This window comes from Populus alba, chromosome 8 (genome assembly GCF_005239225.2).
Source record: "Populus alba chromosome 8, ASM523922v2, whole genome shotgun sequence".
In the NCBI taxonomy this organism is placed as follows: domain Eukaryota; kingdom Viridiplantae; phylum Streptophyta; class Magnoliopsida; order Malpighiales; family Salicaceae; genus Populus; species Populus alba.
The window spans coordinates 10,485,405-10,505,571 of NC_133291.1; the positions used below are offsets into that span (position 1 = coordinate 10,485,405).

At 36.2% G+C, this 20,167-nt stretch overlaps 2 protein-coding genes and 1 pseudogene across 3 annotated transcripts; 1 reads left to right on the top strand and 2 right to left on the bottom strand.

The window, feature by feature from the left end:
• The first annotated feature begins 1,057 nt into the window (after positions 1–1,057).
• LOC118055694 (probable ATP-dependent DNA helicase CHR12) lies at positions 1,058–11,738 on the top strand. 2 transcript variants are annotated; one of them, XM_035067637.2, is made up of 12 exons: positions 1,058–1,513; positions 2,437–2,596; positions 2,923–2,987; positions 3,477–3,665; positions 4,098–4,247; positions 4,746–5,138; positions 7,263–7,528; positions 7,644–7,859; positions 8,397–8,604; positions 8,681–8,834; positions 9,318–9,920; positions 10,588–11,738. In XM_035067637.2, the coding sequence occupies exons 1-12, from the start codon at positions 1,289–1,291 to the stop codon at positions 11,322–11,324; spliced, it is 3,366 nt and encodes a 1,121-aa protein (XP_034923528.1). In that variant the 5' UTR covers positions 1,058–1,288; the 3' UTR covers positions 11,325–11,738. The 2 variants fall into 2 exon arrangements, with proteins under 2 accessions (XP_034923528.1, XP_034923537.1); XM_035067646.2 differs by having other exon boundaries at positions 2,440–2,596.
• A 1,185-nt stretch (positions 11,739–12,923) lies between these two features.
• On the bottom strand, positions 12,924–15,464 carry LOC118055703 (RAN GTPase-activating protein 2-like; annotated as a pseudogene).
• Positions 15,465–18,423: 2,959 nt separating this feature from the next.
• Positions 18,424–19,159, bottom strand: LOC118055710 (small ribosomal subunit protein uS9). The gene has a single exon (XM_035067669.2). The coding sequence runs from the start codon at positions 19,062–19,064 to the stop codon at positions 18,630–18,632; it is 435 nt and encodes a 144-aa protein (XP_034923560.1). The 5' UTR covers positions 19,065–19,159; the 3' UTR covers positions 18,424–18,629.
• Between the last annotated feature and the right edge of the window lie 1,008 nt (positions 19,160–20,167).

The window sequence follows — 20,167 nt, forward strand, 5'->3', positions numbered from 1 at the left end:
TTATTTTATTTTATTTTTTTATTTTAAATTAATAAATATTTTTTATATTTTTAGATTATTTTGATATGCTGATATTAAAAATAATTTTTAAAATATAAATAAAAAATATTATTTTAATATATTTCTAAATATAAAATATTTTAAAAAAATAATCATAATTACACTTTTAAATTCACTAAACAAAGATATTCATCTTCAGGCCACAGCACTGTCGATGTGGTCCGCAACACAACAGCATCGCAGCCAAAACAACATCTCATGCTCGTATATCTAACAAGTGCTTCTTATTATAAAACACAGCTTTGAGTTTAAGAATTTTTAAGACAGAACTGCACGAATGTTAACTGAACTATAAGTTTTTTTTTTTTCATCTTTTAAATTTAAATATTTTCTCTGAATTATACGCCTTTCGAGTTTCATATCAAAGATTGTTTTTTTTTTTTAATATATAAAATTAGATAATTATCTTCGTTGTATTTATTAACACAAACCTAAAAAAAGAAGAGAACAGAGAGCATCGAGCTCCCGAATTTCTCCCATACAATTCATGTACTAGATAAAGAAAATATGTTTGGTTAAAAAATTAGAGATCAGGGAAGTGGGCATAAGCAAAATTCTTTCGTGTGTCCATGCGGCATGATTCGCGTTTTACATTATGGTTTAAATAAAAAAGTAATAAAAAATAATGTTTTTAATTTTTAAATGTAATTTAAAACACGATATACATATTGCGGTTATATTTTTTTTTTATTTAAATTTTAATTTTTTTAAATTTTTAAATCATTTTAATAAATTAATGTTAGATACATAATTTTAAAAATAAAAAATATTATTTTAATATATTTATAAACAAATAAAACTTAAAAAAGTTGTACGAAGCACTCAGCAGTAGCGTTAAACCCCAAGCGTACCGAAGTGGCATTAGACAAGCAGGCATGGAGGCATATTAGCAATATAAATAAGTTAATAAGGGCAATTTTGTAATGTCACAAAAATTGAGGCGTGTTTGGTCAGAACAATATAAAAGAAGGGAAATAGTACCACTAGCAGTAAACCCCAAGCGTAACACGGCCTCCTACTCTCTCCCAAAAAGAGAGGAGCGAGAGAAAACGCTGAAGACAGAAAAGAAAGAAAGAGTGGTCTTTGCCAAATTAGTGAGCGAGCTAGTAAAGCGTGTGTTTGCGCCCCTTCTTAAACACAAAACACAGGCATAGCAGCGATAATTCAAAAACAAAAACCGTTAAAAAATAAAAACAAAGGACCGTTAAAATCGTTCCCGCCAATCGCCATGGTCCCTCAGCTTGAGCACCACTGTCAACAAGACTCTCCAGCCGCCTCCACCTCCTCCACGCTAGAAGACCATGTTCAGAAGACAAAGTCTCTGATCTCTGCCCTCAATTTTGTCTCTCGCGATCTCCCTCTCCCTCCTGATCTCTTCGACACCGTGTCTTCAATCTATTCAGATGACTGCAACGCTGATTTTGACGGTGGGACCCAAGATAAAAGCCGATTGGTATGTGTTTTTGAGATGCCCTTTTGATTTTATGGGGTCTTGGGTCATGTGATTTGTTTAATTTTGTGAATTTGGGCGCTTCCTGGGGCAATTGGGATACCCTTGTGGTAATTTCTGTCAAAAGTTTGGAAATTTGGGGTTTCTGAAGGGGGATTTTAGAGTTTGGTTTTAGGGTATGTTGTTTAAGAGGAGAATTTCGAGGTTAGGGTTGGTTGGGGATTGCGGGTGCTGTAAATTTTGTGTTTTCTTCTGTGCGCGTGTGAAATTGTTTCTTGTTATCTTTGTTTTGCGTGGTGCACGTGTGAAAATTTCATGAATTTTTGAATTAGTATTGTATTCCTCTTGAACCACAAGATTGTGATAGTGTCAAATAAGTTATGCAGTGAAGAGGATTGTTGGGGTTAGGTTTCTTCGCGGTTAATGGCTATGATTTGTTTTCTCATTGTTAATCTTTGGTCTAGATATGTATGTTTACTGTCCTGTAATTGACTATCTAAACTGACAGTATATGTTAAGCATATACACATCCATTGTCGGAAAGTTCTGTGGCTTCTCTTTCTCTTCTATAATGGTCTCATTGTTGTGTTACCTTGTTTAAAGAATAACATGTGGAGCAGTTTTGGTTTACTTAGATAAATTCTCTCTGTTTTTCCTTGTGTTTTACTTTTTCCCCCCTTTCCTATAAGGCAGGTCAAATTGAATAATGATTGTTTCCGCTCCTTATTTGCCAATGGTCTTTGTATTGTAGAGTTTACACCCAATCTCTTACATTGAGAAACAAGACATCAATTTCCTTGCAATGGAGATTTTCTTGTTAATTTCTCTTGCTGTTTTTAGTTGATATTACTATTGAAGTCTGCAATTTATGTGTTAATTTGTTGTTTCTGATATAGCTTTTGGAATGTGGATTTAACATAACACAGCAGGGTAATTCTGGGATTTCCATCAGAGGTGATTTGATGACTGAATTTGAGGATGCACTTTCAAAGCAAAGGCCAAATTGCATGTCGGGTTTTGCTCTTGCAGAATTGAGGGAAAATCGATATCAAAGCCATATTCTGCATCGCATAAATGAACTTGAAGGTTGCTATCTCTTTTACATAATCCTTCCCTCTCAGGACGTCACATTATACTGTCTCACTCATGAAATGCTTCATGTGGGAATTTTAATTTAGTTTGCTTGTTTGTTCCCATGATTTGGATTGTTGTTGGTACTTGTTTAAGATACCTCTTTCACAGAACTTGGCTGCTATGCCTGCTGATATTTGGGCCTAATGTCTTTTGTCGTTGGTAACTACTTTGGTAATTTGTTAATAATAGTGACAGTGTAATTACCCTATTTGTTGATTGGGTCGTTATAGATTAATCCTTGGGAAGGATTTATTGATGCCTTTTATGTTTTGGATCAGAACTTTCTTCAACCAGAGGTGAAGACCTGCAGACGAAGTGCTTGCTTGAACTTCATGGACTAAAGGTAAGTTTGATTTGTTCAAATTTGGTATGAAAAGTTTTATGAAGTTTGTGCATGCTTTTGTATTTGTACTTGATAAAGTAAAAGCTTCAATCTAAATTGAAGGTAAGGCAAACTTTGGTTGTTCTAACAATATGATCGATGCTTCTCCAAGAAACTTGTCTGCTTGGGTGGTGAAGCCACTGAACATCTATAATTAGAATAAATCTGCTTTCCCCCATTAGATTTTAGGAAAAGCTTCATTGCTGATCTTTTGGTTTTGATATCCTAAAGGATTTTAGAATCCAGTGAAGGAATGCTAAATTTAGCCAAATTAGATTTATGCTGGCTGACTGGTTTCATTGTAGAATCTTATAGTTTTTTTTTTCTTAGAATGTTGCTAAAGGGGCTTTTGGATTCATGGTGATAGATGGGTTCTGTTCATTGTTTTATTTGGAAATTGAGGGATGACACCTGTTTTGTCCTTGTGGGCAAGGACTTTTTTTCTGGCAGCTAGCAGAGTTGCAGAGCAAAGTTCGATCTGAAGTGAGTTCAGAGTACTGGCTTCGTTTGAATTGTACATTTCCTGACAAGCAACTCTTTGACTGGGGTATTATGAGATTGCCTCGTCCATTATATGGTATAGGAGATGCTTTTGCCATGGAAGCTGATGATCAATTCCGGAAGAAACGAGATGCTGAGGTTATTTCTTCTCATGTTCATTTTCTTTCTTTTTGTGAAACTTTTCTCATATTCCAAATCGGGGGATTTTTTGGAATCTGGGCATTCTAGATGGCATATAACATCTGTTAGTGCGCCCCACTTCTCTCTCATTAACCAAGTTGAAATCTACAACCTGATGGTGTGGACCTAGGTTCTGACCCTTCAATACTGGTACTATATACAATCTTAGCTGTTGATTGTTGAAATATGTTGTCAACTAAAGTATCTTTTATCTCTCTCTAAATATAATTTTCTTTCCAGAAGATGATGGTAAGTTGAGATGAAATATATGAGTTTTGGATATTAAGATTTACAATTCAATTGGTTAACTAGGAAAACAAAATTTGTTTGCTGTCAAATGTATTGTTTTCTGTTGTATGCTCTGATGATTTGTGAAAATCTCTATTGCAGAGGCTGTCAAGGTTGGAAGAGGAAGAAAGGAACCATGTGGAGACTAGAAAAAGAAAATTTTTTGCAGAAATACTCAATGCAGTCCGAGAGTTCCAATTGCAAGTTCAGGCTACTCTTAAAAGGAGGAAGCAAAGGAATGATGGGATTCAGGTTTTCTACTGTCTATCAATCTTGCTACTTTGTACAGTCTGCTAATATAATCCGAGTAGCATAGACATTTGCATGGATGAGGGATTTCTAAACCTTTTTTATATGGAATTTGTATGATTAACTGAAGTGATAACCATGGAGTTTAAGTGTATCAGAAGCACATAGCTAAAGAGAGAGAGGGGATTGGATATCATTTCCATAGGAAAAGGAAAAGAGGAAAAGAAAAGTTTAGATGGAAAGCTTCAAAGCATTATTAGGTGATATTAATATGAAATTAAGTCTTGTTTGCCATTGAAATTTTTGTGTACAGCTAAATTGAGTTCAGTGATGGATCTGTTTCTTGTGACTAGTTACAGAATGTTAGAAAGAAACTAGCCCATGAAACTCTTTAGCCTATGAAACTCATTCATTTTTTATCTTCTGTAATCAGGAAGATGAGATCTGTTGGTTATTTATCAGTTCGACTGATTACTACTTAATGTTATCATATTTTGACAGGCATGGCATGGAAGGCAGAGGCAGCGGGCTACTCGGGCAGAGAAACTGAGGCTCCAAGCCCTGAAGGCTGATGATCAAGAAGCTTATATGAGAATGGTAAAGGAGAGCAAGAATGAACGGCTTACAATGCTTCTTGAAGAAACAAATAAACTACTTGTTAACTTGGGAGCTGCAGTCCAGCGCCAAAAAGATGCAAAACATTCTGATGGTATTGAACCTTTAAAAGACTTAGAAGCTGATTCGCCTGAGTTGGATGCTTCAAGGAATGAAAGTCCACTTGATACATGTCCTGAGGAAGATGAAATCATTGATTCTGATATTAATGATGATAGTGGTGATTTGCTTGAAGGCCAGCGACAGTATAACTCAGCTATTCATTCAATTCAGGAGAAGGTAAATAGTAAATCTTTATTCTCCGTGTCATTTTATCTCCGGATTTTCCTATGCAGATCTTGTATTTGATTTCCATGGTTTAAATTTCAATCATTTTGTGTTTCTCCTGCAATGTGTAAGCTAGTTGGCATGGTGTTTAGATTTCCATACACTTGTGGGAATGACTAGATTAGAGGTAACCGGTGCTCGCAAGTGAATGCTCAAGTATCAAACTGTCTATTTACCAGTTCATTATAGCAATTACCCTAAGCTGTGTTTGGCCACCAGTCTTGGCTTTTGAATCCAAGCACATGGAATTGGAAGCTGTCTCATGCAAAAGGTTATGTTCATCTTGCTGAGTGAGTATGGTCTTTAGTGTCGCCCTTCGCACATTTATTTGAGATGGATAGATAGTTGAGTTTTTTTGCATGGACTGTTTGAGTTTGTTATTTCTTTTGGTGTATAGATAATATGGTCAGTAGATGAAAGCACAGTTAATTGGCTGGTTTCAGCATCAAAAGCTTAACTGTTTTCTAGTTTGAGGGCGTGAAGATAGTGTGGGTCCTATGCTGCAGATGTTGGGCAGGTTATTGGAATTTGCCCTGCTTCATTTTGTAACGGGTTGTGGTTGTTGAACTGGGGATTTAGGAGCTATCATTTGATGTGGCACATGGAATTTGTTTTGTCAGTTGCTGAAATTATTTCTGGTGGCTAAAGGTTGATTGGAAGGGATTAATGAAGGCTTTCTTTTGAAAGCAGCTAAATAGTGAGTTTTGGGGTTTCATTTAAGAGGTTAATTAATGTACAAAGAGTTGGAATAATATGGCTTTCATGTTGGAGTGATGATGGGATAACTTTGGAGGTGGTTAGAGCAGTGAAGGAGGATTTTGGAGGGCGTCTGCCATGAAAAATACTTGGTAAGTTTAGCATCAGAATTTGGAGAGGGAGAGAGGAGGAAGAGACAACAAACCTTAGAAAACAAGAGAAGTTAGAGGAATGATATCACATTAGGCAAGTTTGCATCTAGTTGCAAACCATAATACTTGGTTGTGTTTACCTGTGGACAGTTATTCAATTTTCCAAGAAGACAAATAAAAACTGCTACAAAATGTGCTTATTGGCTAGAGGTGAACCTTTATGTTCGAAACTAGATTTTATAGCTCTCCAATTTTCTGGAAAACTGGAAAACAAAAAATGTCTGCTCAAGTGAAACTAGTTTTCTTAAGCAGTTTTTTTATTTTTTGTTCTTTGGGAGATCCATCATGCCTTGGACTGTACAAAGGGAGTTAACCCTCTCACCTCTAATAAATTGTCCTGTCTTGTCCCTGCCACAAGCAGATTTTGATCAAGTTGTCAGTGTCATTCCCACCTGCTAGTTACACACTTGTTGGCTCATTTAGTACAGACATTCTTGGTTTTTTCTAGTTTCCGCAGATTAATATGGTTAAATATTTTTTTTCTCTTATTTTTAATGGAGATCAGAGGAGATGAAGATAAGCAATGGATCAGATATCGCACATCCCCTCTTTTTTCTCTAATTTTTCATGGAAATTAGAGGAGATGAAGATAAAAAATGCGATTTCATTTCTCCCAATAAACTTAGTGTTAGGATTCCACTATTGTTGTTATTTATATCCTTAGCCTCTTTGTCTTTCTAGAATTTGGATTCCTGAATCAGAAAATTCTAACAAAGCTGCTGATCAACTTAGAATCAAAGAAAAAAAAAACATACCACTCAAAGTTCCTATTAGATTGTAATCTTAACTAAACTGCCAGTTACACCTGTTTTTCTTTAATACTGCAAATATTTTGTTTCTGCTCACCCATCATCCATAGAATAAGACTCTAAATAACAAAATAATTTAATCCAAGGATTCAGCATATGAGACCATGTGAAGCGTCAACCTTGCTGAACTCTTTTTGGGATTTATAGAAAGAAAAATTCTTGAACTGCCAAAATAGAATGCAAGTCCAAATAGACAGTATATTTTCTTATTGCTGCATGATCACCAATGTGGCTTATATTGAGCAGTGATTCTTGGTGCTGTTTAACTTATGCAAATCTTTCTGGTTGCAGAATGGTGATTGCGATTCCATGCAACTTTTGTTATCAGAGAATCTAACTAATTGTACATTGTAATGCAGGTAACTGAGCAGCCATCCATACTTAAAGGTGGACAATTAAGACCATACCAGTTAGAAGGACTTCAGTGGATGCTGTCTTTGTACAACAACAATTTAAATGGAATTTTAGCCGACGAGATGGGGTTGGGAAAAACAATACAAACAATTTCTTTAATAGCATATCTTAAGGAGACAAAGGGTGTCTGCGGGCCACACTTGATAGTTGCTCCAAAGGCTGTGCTACCAAATTGGATCAATGAATTCTCGACATGGATTGAGGAGAATGAGTATGCAAATACATTTAATTTCTGGGTTTCTTTTTCAGGGTGCTTGTGTGTGCGAGTATGCATGCTCAAGTAGCATTTGATTTGAAATTGCTCATGTATTTGCTTCTTTGTCCAGGATTAAAGCTTTTCTTTATGATGGACGTCTTGAAGAGAGAAAGGCCATAAGGGAACAGTTATCAAGAGAGGGGAACTTGCAGGTGTTGATCACACATTATGATCTAATCATGAGAGATAAAGCTTTTTTGAAAAAAATTCACTGGCAATACATGATAGTTGATGAAGGGCATCGATTAAAGAATCACGAGTGTGCTCTGGCAAAGACTATTGCAGGGTATTGTTCTACATGTGTACTTTTCTGTCTCATTTTTTGTCTCCATGAACTCTATTTTTGGTCTTTTAATTGCTTAGCTGAATATTGCAGGGTATTGTGCTCCATGTGTACTTTCCTTTCTCATTTTTTGTCTCCATGAACTCTATTTTTGGTCTTTTAATTTCTTAGCTGAATCTTTTTTTATGTTCATTTCTTTCCTACATTTTTTTTTCTCCACTGAAGTTTGGATCAGCAGGCAACAATAGGATACTTATTTGGATTATTCTTTTTCTGTTGCTACACTGTGAAGTTCTTTTTCATGAAAGCAAATGAACACTACTTCTTTTATCATCCTTTTCACCTGACAAGATCAAATCATGATTATCTGGTGCACTAGCATGATACTTTGCAATGTGTACTGAGGTGGTTGCTATCTACTGTTGAAAAGTTGTAAAGATTTGTTATGTCCTCGGTTTTCATGGAATCAAATAGTACTTTGGACATGGTTATATAAGACACTTCAAAGGCTTTTCTAATTGAATTTTAACCTGCATGCAGCTATCAGCTTAAGCGCAGACTTCTATTGACTGGGACTCCAATACAGAACAGCTTGCAGGAACTGTGGTCCTTGCTTAATTTTCTCCTCCCACATATTTTTAATTCCGAGGACAAATTTGAAGAGTGGTTTAATGCTCCCTTTGCTGATCGGGGTGAAGTTTCTCTTACCGATGAAGAACAGCTATTGATCATTCGTCGTTTGCATAATGTAGGTGTCCTTGAAATTTCATTTCTTTCTGAAATCTTCTTGAACCTTTACCCTGATTCATTTGCATGATTCTCAGGTTATAAGGCCATTCATTTTGAGGAGGAAAAAAGATGAGGTGGAGAAATATCTTCCTGGGAAATCTCAGGTTATACTAAAATGTGATTTGTCAGCATGGCAGAAAGTATATTACCAACAAGTTACAGAGATGGGCAGGGTTGGGCTGCAAAATGGTTTGTCGTTTCTTCTCCTACATCCAATATGTCTTCATTTTTCCTGTGTTTTTTAACGGTCTTTATTTGCGGGTGCTTTGAATTTTTGTCATTATCTGCTTTCATTGTATGGCATTTCCTGGGATATATGTTTCCTGCTTTTGGAAAGCTGCTGTTTTTATGGCTCTTCCTACCCCTTCCCTTTTTTTCATCTCTCTGAGCGTACTCATTTGAAATACTCATTAGCTACCATTGAATTTTTCTGTTAAATAGCTTGACCCCTTGTGCATTTACCACTTTCTATAGAGAACTCTAGTGTCATTTTTTCCTATATATATCTACCTGCTATACTTGCTCTTTTTTCTCTCTATTAAATGTAACGATTGTTGTTTTTGCTTTGTGTATGACCTCATGATTGAATGCTTAGGGTTATTTATCAATATTGTGAAATACTCACTAAAAGTGCAAAAACTTGAAACTTAATGAGAAAAGATCAATTTACAGGATCGGGAAAATCAAAGAGTCTACAGAACCTTACGATGCAGCTCAGAAAGTGCTGCAACCACCCGTATCTTTTTGTTGGGGACTATAATATGTGGAGGAAGGATGAAATCATGAGAGCATCAGGGAAGTTTGAGCTACTTGACCGCTTACTCCCAAAACTCCATTCAACTGATCATAGAGTCCTGCTTTTTTCACAAATGACTCGTCTTATGGATATTCTTGAAATTTACTTGCAACTTCATGATTACAAGTATCTTAGACTTGATGGCTCAACAAAAACTGAGGAAAGAGGAACTTTACTAAAGAAATTCAATGCTCCAGACTCTCCTTACTTCATGTTCCTTTTGAGCACTCGTGCTGGAGGTCTTGGTTTGAATTTACAAACAGCAGATACTGTGATAATTTTTGATAGTGATTGGAACCCCCAAATGGACCAGCAGGCAGAGGATCGTGCACATCGTATTGGACAAAAGAAGGAGGTCAGGGTTTTTGTTTTGGTTAGTGTTGGATCGGTTGAAGAGGTAATCTTGGAGCGTGCAAAACAGAAGAAGGGCATTGATGCCAAGGTCATCCAGGCTGGACTTTTTAATACTACATCCACAGGTATATCCTTCCATCCATTTAGCTACAAAGTATCCATATAGTAAAGGAGGCAATGTTTTGTTATTCTTTTGTTTGCTATTGCTCCAACTTGGGGCATGTATACTCTTACTGGCAAGATGTTACTGCTGCAGTCTGCAGGGTAATTTTCATAATTTTTTGCTCTGACAACTGTGGATCATATATGCTTTAGTATTTTTTATAGACTCGTCATCATTGATTTCATCTAAAAAATTGTAGCATCAAACATGTTTACACATGCATGAAAACCACTAATGATAGTGATAACTGAGCAAATGACAAGGGATGAGCTCACTGGTCGGGACATCTCTTGGACCTTCTGCGACTACTGAATAGGATAAAGCATCGAGTCTGTATGTTGGCGGAAGTGTTTCTATATTCTTTAGCTGTTTGACAGTCATGATTTCAGATATTGATGGACTGTATCATAGGAACCTTTGGTCTAGTCATCTTTCCAATTCCACAGTGTTAAGTTATCCTCCAACGATAATGGAAGTGGTCCCTTGCATCCTTTTCTTTTCAACAGAAATCTTCTTATAAATTCAGACTTGGAATCGTCAAGGGTTGGACTAGATTTCTGCCACGCTTTTTTCACCTTTTTTGTATGGATTAAGCAATGCATTAACGTGGCATGTCTTTGCTTGTGCAGCTCAGGACAGAAGAGAAATGTTACAGGACATCATGCGTAGAGGAACTAGCTCACTTGGAACAGATGTGCCAAGTGAGAGAGAGATCAACCGCCTTGCGGCCCGTTCTCAAGAAGAGTTCCGGATTTTTGAGGAGATGGACAAGGAAAGAAGAAAACAGGAGGATTACAGATCTCGTCTCATGGAAGAGCATGAGGTACCTGAATGGGCATATCAAGCACCTGATAGCAAGGAAGATAAGGCCAAAGGTTTTGAGCAGAATAGTACTGGTGTCTTGGGAAAGCGGAGAAGAAAGGAGGTGACATACGGTGACACATTAAGTGATTTACAGTGGATGAAGGCTGTTGAAAATGGACAAGACATATCCAAATTATCAAGTAAAGGAAAGAAACAAGAACAAACTCGGTCTGAAGCTAATGATACTGCCAATAATAGTGCAGGAACGGAGAAAAAGGTTCTGGAAATGAGGAATGATAACATGCCTGTGGCAAGTGAGGGCACAAGCGAGGATACCTATGCTTCAGCCCCGAAAAGACCCCAGTCTGACGAGGCAGTCACTGAAAAAACAGACTATCAGGTTTTAGAAAAATCTGAACAAGGTGTTGGGGGAAGTGGTTGGAACAGGCAAATATTTACATGGAATACTTACAAGAAGAAGAGATCCAGTTATGTTTTTCCAAGTTCATCATCGGACTCCAGAGGGCAGAATTCCAACGCAAAAGGAAATGGGTGGGCTTGATGTAATTCAGCAAAATGTCGTCACATTTTTGTGATGAGATGGTGCAGAAGCATCCCCAAGTCTTGGGTTGCTGCTCCATTGCACCAGGCTTTGGTTGGGTGCCGTCGCTGGTGTCGTTTGACGTTGCCTCCTTTAAATTAGTTGCTTCCAGTAATTGCTCCGATGCTTCATCTCTGTTGATTCTAGCATTTGTAACTTCGCTCAAACGTAAGCAGCCGATGCAGCATTTTCCTAATTTATGAATAGCACCTCATCACCATCATCATTATTTTCAACAGCATACATAAGCTGGTGGTCGGGTGGTGAATCTAGATGTCTGCATGGGTAATGACCACTCCTATTCATTGGCACCTGTAACATATTAGCACTAATGTGATGCTCCCTGATTTATGACATGCACTTTTATTCTTATTATTTATGGTTTTCAAGATTGTTTTCATGTGGAAATAAGGTTTCGGCCTGGGGTATCTGGAGTTCATCCATCATGCGAGGGAAGATATTAAATTTTGGGTAAATCTCAAATATACCTCCAAACTATTGGGTAGTTTCAATTTTACACCTAAAACTGTTTCTTATGTTAGTTTTACCATCATGATATTTTTTAACTAGAGAATTCTACTGTTAGAATAACCCGTATAAAATCGTATCGTTGGTTTTTTTTATATAAAACTGGTAGGAGACCTTGTTCCTCTTATATTAGATGAAGTAAATCGTGGCTGAGAGAGCTGACAGAGCAAGTAGATGCGTGAACTTTTTCTTCCTGAAGTGAGAGGATGCCTACTGAAATAAATGTCACCATGTCATAGTAGGTCAGCCTGGAAGGGTCTTGTTCATAAAAACACCCCAAACTGAAACGGAGAAAAGAAACTGAAAGAATAAATGATCATGTTCATGTGTCTCAACATGCAACCCATAAAGTACACATGCTAAGGACGTAATGATATGATAAGTGTAAAGTCTGTCCATTATATGTAGACAATCTAAAAAAACGAGTTGTTAAGATAAATGAGTTTCCAAGGATGTGTCCTGAAAATCAGAGGAGATGATGCATAAGATACATGGGGCCTCGATTCTCTAAGAAACTGTCATTCCGAGTTGATAAAACTCAATGAAGGATAGCACCTAGAAGACAATTGGGAAGTCTAAGCTTACCTAAGAGCATGTTTGACATAACAGTTGAACCATTGTTTCGTTATTTTTATTTTTTTATTTTAAATTAATATTATTTTTGTATTTTTTAATTTTTTTAATTTAAAAATATCAAAAATAAAATTTTAAAAATAATAATAAAATATATATATTTTTAATACATTTCCAAAAATATATATATATATATATATATATATATATATATAAAAAAAAAAAATCTCAATCATTGTTTCAAAGAAACCCATTGCATCGAAATGCTATAACATTTTAATCAACTAAAAGCGTGATTACAATTGATTTTTAAAGTGTTTTTTATATTAAAATAATATTTTATTTTATTTTTTAAAAATTATTTTTGTAATTAGTCTATCAAACAATTCAATATATATAAAAAAAATAATTTTAAATAAAAAAAATTAATATTTTTAAAAATAAAAACTCATCCGTATTTCCTAACAAGTTCTAAAATGTGACGATACGATGATACAGGAAAATGGGTAGATCTCACTAAACCTAAGCTACGGACATCAATTATGCTTTAAATCCAAGCCCCGCCCAGCCACTTCCATGGTTATGCTTGCTACGAATTTAAGAGAACAGTCAATCCAAAATGCTGTCACTGTCTCCATCATCATTACCTGCCAAAGACTCCAATAAGGCAGAGTTTTATTCATCCTTGTTAGCTTCAAGATTCTCCAGTTTCCGTTCCAACTCATGCTCATCATCTTCACCCTCTCCAGACTCCTCTTCATCGCCACCTCCTTCAGGATCATTCTCATCGACGGATCCAAGCCTATCAGGGAATTTCTCAAACAATTCATTCACCTCATCAATGCCTTCATCAGAGATAAAATTACCATTGATATTCAAATATTTAAACTCAGGCTTCTGCACCGGTACCTTTGCCAAGACTCGAGCCCCAGATCTTCCTAAAGAATTGTTGCTCATATCAACTTCCTTCAACTGCAGATGGCTTTCTTCCAAGACCTTACTGATCTGGATAGTACCTTCATCCCTTAGTTCATTTTCAGCCAAGTTCAACTTCGTAAGATGCTGCTTCTCTGCTATACAGGCAGCTACAATAGGAGCAGCTTCAGCTGTTATGTCATTTCCAGCCATATCCAGGACTTCCGGTGAAGGAGCTGATTCCTTGAGAGCACTAGCTATGGACATGTCACCTTCATCTTCCAAATTAAGATAGCTCAGATAAACTTCTCTCAAACCAGCATATTTGGAAAGAGCTTTACTCAGAGCAACTCCTGCATCTTTTCCAAACATGTTGTCTCGCAAATCAAGCTTCTTCAAATGGGTGCAAGTCTTGAGTGCTTTTGATAAGGCAATTCCTCCTTCACAGCCTACCCTTGTAGAGGAACATCGAAAATCTTCCAGTAAGGGAGAACATTACACAACCCTAGAGATGGCAAGTGCTCCTTTGTCTCCAGTCATATTGTTATGGAATTGAAGAACCCTAAGCTTCTCAGTGGAAGGAATTAATTCACAAACTGCTTCTGCTGCTTCCTCTGAGATGCCATCATTCATTAAGTATAGCTCCTCTAAGCAACTCTGAGATCTGATGAGTGCCCCAAAGCCCTAACACCCTTCTCACCCAAGGCATTATTCGAAGGTTCAAAGACTTGAGAATGCTACCTTCCAGGGCAGTGGAGAATATATTCATAACTTCGAATGCTTCTGCCTCTGGTCTTCCAGCAATAAAATCTGACAAATCAACTTCCTTCAACTGATCCTTGATGGAGGCCAGAATGGGTCCAGCAACACGGGCTCCTTCCAGACCAGAGCTTCTATTGCTAAAGCATATTTTAGTGTAAAATTTCCTGGCTCCTTTAAGGGCTTAAGTATTTCCTCAGCCTCCTTCACCTCAATAAAGGATCGCGCACCTTTAGATATATCAAAAACAGTGTCACGGGGTGCACTAACTTTGTCAGATGCCAAAACTTCTTTTTCATACCTAATTTTAGGGCCTCTTTTGAGAACTTCCGAAATTAGCTTGCTGCATTCCTTGGCATAAAGCTGGACTGCAGAACTTCCATCACCATCCGGCTCCTTTTCATAGTGCTCATTTGCAGTAGCAAAAGCAACATCTTCAATTCGTTTTGCATTTTCCTCAGCCTCCTCTTTGCTCAGACTGCCATACTTCTGGGTGAAAATTGATTTGGTAGTAAGATTGTCAGTAACACGTACAAGAAGCATTTGACTTGTGTTTTGATTGGGGGCCACAGTTTTATTGAAAACAGTCGGCGTTGTGAATTCAATTCAGTGGCATCCATTGCAGGCAAACCTGCGGATGAAGACTGCAGCATCAGCATTTAATGACAAGCCTTTCCACCTTTTCGAACAAGCAAAATGGAAAAGAAAGGAAAATAAAAACGGGTTGAAATATTCTTAACAATGAACAAGAGTGTATTCATAAAACTAAGGTTAGAAAATAATCAACCATCCAATATAGAGGTAATAAAAAAGAACAAACCCCAGATAATATTGACTACGGAACCAGACATTGTATAAAGAAAGTATATCCAAAAGTTTTATTTCATTCTGAAAAAAAGGACCAAAAATTCTTTAGATCATAAACATAATGAGAGTCGTGTGACACATATAAATCATCTCCACACTCCAACTACAGAAATTGTAATGCAATCAAGTTCAGACAGTTCCTTCCTGTAACATTAATATATTAGTTCAACAGAAATAATTGCATTGAATTCCTTCCTCCAGAATTCCATTTTATCTGCAAAAAAAAGTCCTTTCTTTTTACACAACAGAAATACCAGACAGCTTATTATTCTAAATGAAAATAAAAACAAAGCAAAACAGTTAGAAAGTGGAAGAAACCCTAGAAATGAAAGATTTAAACAAGCGAGAAGATGAGAGGGAAGAGAGAAAGCACCTTTCACTTTCTGTCTATCTCTTCGCTTCTGTTTGGCTTTGGTTGTGCGTTAACTAACTGTGTATTGTTACTATCAAAAGATAGTACCGTTAAATGGATCTTTATATACTTTGCATGGAGTGTGGAGGGAAATGGGGATTTGGAGTGATTGTGAAAGAGAGGAAGAGCTTCCTTTTCTTATATACTAGGATTACTCGCTAAGAAAAATACAAATTTAAAAAAAATTAAATAAATTATTTTCTAATATTTAATAATATTATAAAAAATAAATAAATAAATCTTTTCAGTATTTTGTTACGTTATGAAAAATTAGTTAAAAAATAACTTTTTATTTTTTTATTTTTTATTTTTTTTTTAAATTTATTAAAAAAATGAGGATAAAATCTTATAAATAAAAAAGTAGTAGGATGAAATTGAAAAAAAAAATTAATTTTATAAATTATTTTAAATAAAATAAATAATAATTAAAATAATAATGATTAAATTTTATAGATAAAAAAATTGAAAAATAATAAAATTAAAATATATATAATTTCATAAATTATTTCAAATAAAAATAATAATAATTAAAAATATATATACTAAATAGATAGAAAAAAATAATTCAAAACAAAATAAAATATATGACAATTAAAACATTGAGAATCAATTTTAATATAATTAATAAATAATAAGATATTTCTGAATTTTTTATAATTTATAAAAATTATTTTTTACATAATATAAAAAAATATATATTTTCTTTTACAAACCAAGCTAAATATTTTTTTTTTTAAAAAATATATTTTATTGACTAATGTTTTTAATAATAACAAACAAATGAAAAGTTGTGATGGAAAATCAGTATCCATGAAACGGCCTAGGTTTTTAAAGAATTATATTTTTTTTTTGGGCCTGACTTTGAGATAGATTTGGGCTGACAGATTGATTTTGATTCCATTATTTTATTTTTACTCACTGTCTAGGATCGTGAGCCTGTCATCCTTCTACTTCTTTTAAGTTTGTTTTGTTAAAATTCAAGAACCGAATTGTAAGACCTCTGAATTAGGTTTGTTGTAATACCCATTCAAGCAATGGTATGATACTGTATAAAAATGCTCCCATGTTATAGAAAGACCTGGTTTGCTGTCAGATAGGCCCTCTATCCTGGTAAGGCTAACCAGAGCACCGTGATGAACAAGGTTGCATGTTGCTTGATAGCAAAAGCCATGGGTGAATCTAAATCTAACCCGAATGGCATGATCATAGATGCTGGGTGGCCTTTTCCACACTTGTTTAACCTGATGAAGACACCTGATTCATGAAATCTAACCATTTATTCTCTCTCATCAATCAAGGGGAACCACCAAACAGGCAATCTCCCTCAATGGCTCCACAACCAGAGTTAACCAGAGGATTTCTACAGCTAACTCGTCTCTGTAAAAGATGGCTCAACAGAACCGTGAAAGCCAACAAAGAGCGTTCAGCCTATTGCAAGTCAATCACATGATGAGAGTATGCCCGTTGCCGATCGAATGGGGGCTTGGAGCAGCGAGACATTGCTCTTCTTATTTCGAGCATCTGCGCATTATGACGATCACAGAGCATTCCAAACAAACAAGGAGCTACTAGGTTTGCCTACTCATAGTGGCACGCAGCCGGAAGGATCAGCGTTTTTTTTTTTTACCATACTTACCACGATTAACAAGAATGCTCATTGAGACCATTATCCCAAAAAGTGCTGATAGTATTGTTTGATAAGGTCAGCTGTGGCTGCAAAACAAAAGCTTGGCCCTTAAAAAGGGGAACATGTAAAGCTCGGACAAACAGAAGATTCTTGCTCAAGTTACTAGAGGTTTGAAGATGACATTTTGGATAGCAATATCCTCCTCTAAACTCCTATTCATGACGATTTATAGTCTTGATGACATTAACACGATGCAGCAAGCTAGGTCAAAGCAATCATCTGAAGCAGTTCTCAGCTAGGGGGACCAAAGATAAAGCCACATGCTCCCCGTTCCAAGTGACAAAACTTAGCACTGGGGCACTGAACATTCCCACCACACAAAAGAATCCCCCAATCTGCTCTATACAATAAAAGATAGCTCCAGTTGCAATAGCAACTTCATTCATAAATATCAGGGAGTAATAAAGCAACATTATTGCAATAACTAACGAGACAGCAAAGGATGAACAGAGGCTCATTTTCTAAGAAAATATCAGGATTGAAAGAAATGGAATGTCAAAACTCTTGGCAGAAGAAAGCTCTAAAGTATAAGAATGAAGACTTCTGATGACCTAACCATTTACAATCCCACCAGATGGCAGATTGGATTGGAACATCCCACCAGCTGTTTATTTTTTCTTTCATTTCTCCAACTGGATTCACACTAAAGAGTAAAGTGTGATATTTGGTGACCGATCCCCAGCCACAATATCAGTCCACCTGTATGGCTCCATCACCTCACATAACTAAGCTAATTAAAGCACGGGAAAAAAAGGCAGAAAGGTTTACCTAAAGCAAGAATGACCAGCGTATGATTAGGCATTGACACCTCCATATAGCAGAAATCCAGCATTAACTGGAGAATAAAACTGAGTCTTCATAAGCAATAATCACCATCAACGAAATAGATTCTCCAAGTGATTACTCTGTATACATCAAACATCAAATTCCTGACCTATGCTAAGCATGCACTCTAACCCAACATTCCCCAGGCAGATTTGTCCTCGCCCGCATGTTTAATGCACTACCACCACTGAGGGCATGCCCTCTAGCAGTCCCCATTGTAAATCTGCTATAACTAAAAACATCCATGTTAATAAAAGTTCATTTACAAATGCAACCTAAAAAAGGCACCATTTTCCCTAAAGAGCTAGGACCATATTAATGTAAGTACCCATTGTCCCTTTATAGGCAGCCCAACACGGTATAATTTCCTGTATAAAACATATATAGTTTTAGTTTCAAGGTACCTAAACTCAACTTCAACTCAATAACAAGCACAATTCAAAATGCAAATCGCAACTAAAGCACACATACAGTTAATTACAAGCAAAACCAAGTTAAAAAATAACAATTGCAATTCCACGAAAAGGAAATTCATATGACATCAAAATCCACGACAAAACTTGAGAACATCCATAGCAGTAATACTAGTAATCATAATAACCCTTCCCTAAAACCCAACAAACTTGAAAGAAAATCCATAAGCATAACATAACCGAAAGAACACGATTAGTCCAACAAAATTAAAAAAAAAAAAAAATGTTCAACGGTAAGATTTCTGGAATCTAGCTCTGGCGCCACGTCCACCAAACTTCTTAGTCTCGCACCTTCTAGGATCAGCAACCAGCAAAGTTCTATCATACCTCACCAAAATGTCCTTTATCTCCTTCTTGCTCTGCTCATCCACATACTTCTGGTAAAACGCCACAAGTGCCTTTGCGATGCTCTGCCTGATCGCATAGATCTGAGACGTGTGTCCTCCACCCTTGACACGGATCCTCATGTCCACTCCAGCAAAACGTTGTCGTCCTAAGAGAAGGATTGGTTCATAGGCCTTGAATCGGAGGATTTCAGGCTCAACAAGCTCGATTGGGCAGCCGTTGATCTTGATCAGGCCGCGACCGCGCTTGCAATGGGTGACTGCGACTGCTGTTTTCTTCCTTCCGAAGCACTGCACGGACTCCGTCGGCGCCGCCATGGTTGGTTGGCTAGGGTTTTCTTCTCGGGGTTTGATTGCAGCGAAGCGCTTAAAAACTCACAAGGTGAAGTCGGGGAGTGTGGGCAGAAAATATAAGGGGGAGCAGTTTTAGGGTTTTTGAGTTGATGACGTGGAGGGTGGGAATAGGTTTCTGGTGTGATTGGACGGTTCTGATGGGTTTTATGAAAATATGGTGGGAGGGTGGCCCATTAATTGCCCACGAAATTCCAGACAAGCAAAAGATATTTGGGCCTTGAGGTGGCTGGAATATCAGTTTTGTGGGCTAGGATGGGAAGGCTTAGTAAAAACCCCGTTAGAAAACTTTTTGATCTAAATATTCGGCTGCTCCACTCCTTTTTCATTTTTTTCTTCTTCGTTCCAAACGAGGCGTGTAGATATTAATGTAATTTAGCCTAAAAACACATCCGCATGGTCGCAACGAGACATGAACATGGGACACTCCTTTGAATGGAAAGAACACGACCATAAGTTGTGTGATACATGGAAATACATTATATAACATTTAATTCCTGTTTTTAAGACGAAATGGGAGAAAAAAAATTAATGCTAAGGAAATGAAACAAAATTATGTTTAATAATTAATGATGTACAAGATAGGGTTAATATTTTTTATATTTTGTTTCATTAATGATGGATAAAATAGTAACAAATATGAAAATATCTCTTTTACCCTTATATTGCTTTGTATTTGAAACACTAGACAATTTTTTTTTTTTTTTTTTCACGCTTAATTTTTTCCCTTCCATGACATGTCAATGGATCTATGTGACCATGCATGAGACGTGTGATAAATAATCGATCATGTTAATTACCATGATATCGTAAATCTCAACGTGATATGTTTGACAAATAAATCAACGGCCGATAATTTTCTCATTATTTTTATTTATTGATCTAGAAAATTTAAAAATATATATCTTGAACATTTTTTTTAATTTTAGATTTTTGAAAACTTATAAAAAATATTCCTCAAGTATTTTTTTAAATTGCAACATTAATATTTTCAAAAACTGTTAATAGATAAACATTTTCTAAGCATTTCAAACATTTATTCTCATTTTGTTTAACAGATTCAACAAATC

Bases quoted from the DNA above. Each gene is read 5' to 3' on its own strand.
- LOC118055710 (XM_035067669.2), bottom strand. From the start codon at position 19,064: ATGGCGGCGCCGACGGAGTCCGTGCAGTGCTTCGGAAGGAAGAAAACA.
- LOC118055694 (XM_035067637.2), top strand. From the start codon at position 1,289: ATGGTCCCTCAGCTTGAGCACCACTGTCAACAAGACTCTCCAGCCGCC. The intron at 7,529-7,643 runs GTATGCAAATAC...TTCTTTGTCCAG, and splicing joins ACATGGATTGAGGAGAATGA to GATTAAAGCTTTTCTTTATG. The intron at 9,921-10,587 runs GTATATCCTTCC...TTGCTTGTGCAG, and splicing joins TTTTAATACTACATCCACAG to CTCAGGACAGAAGAGAAATG.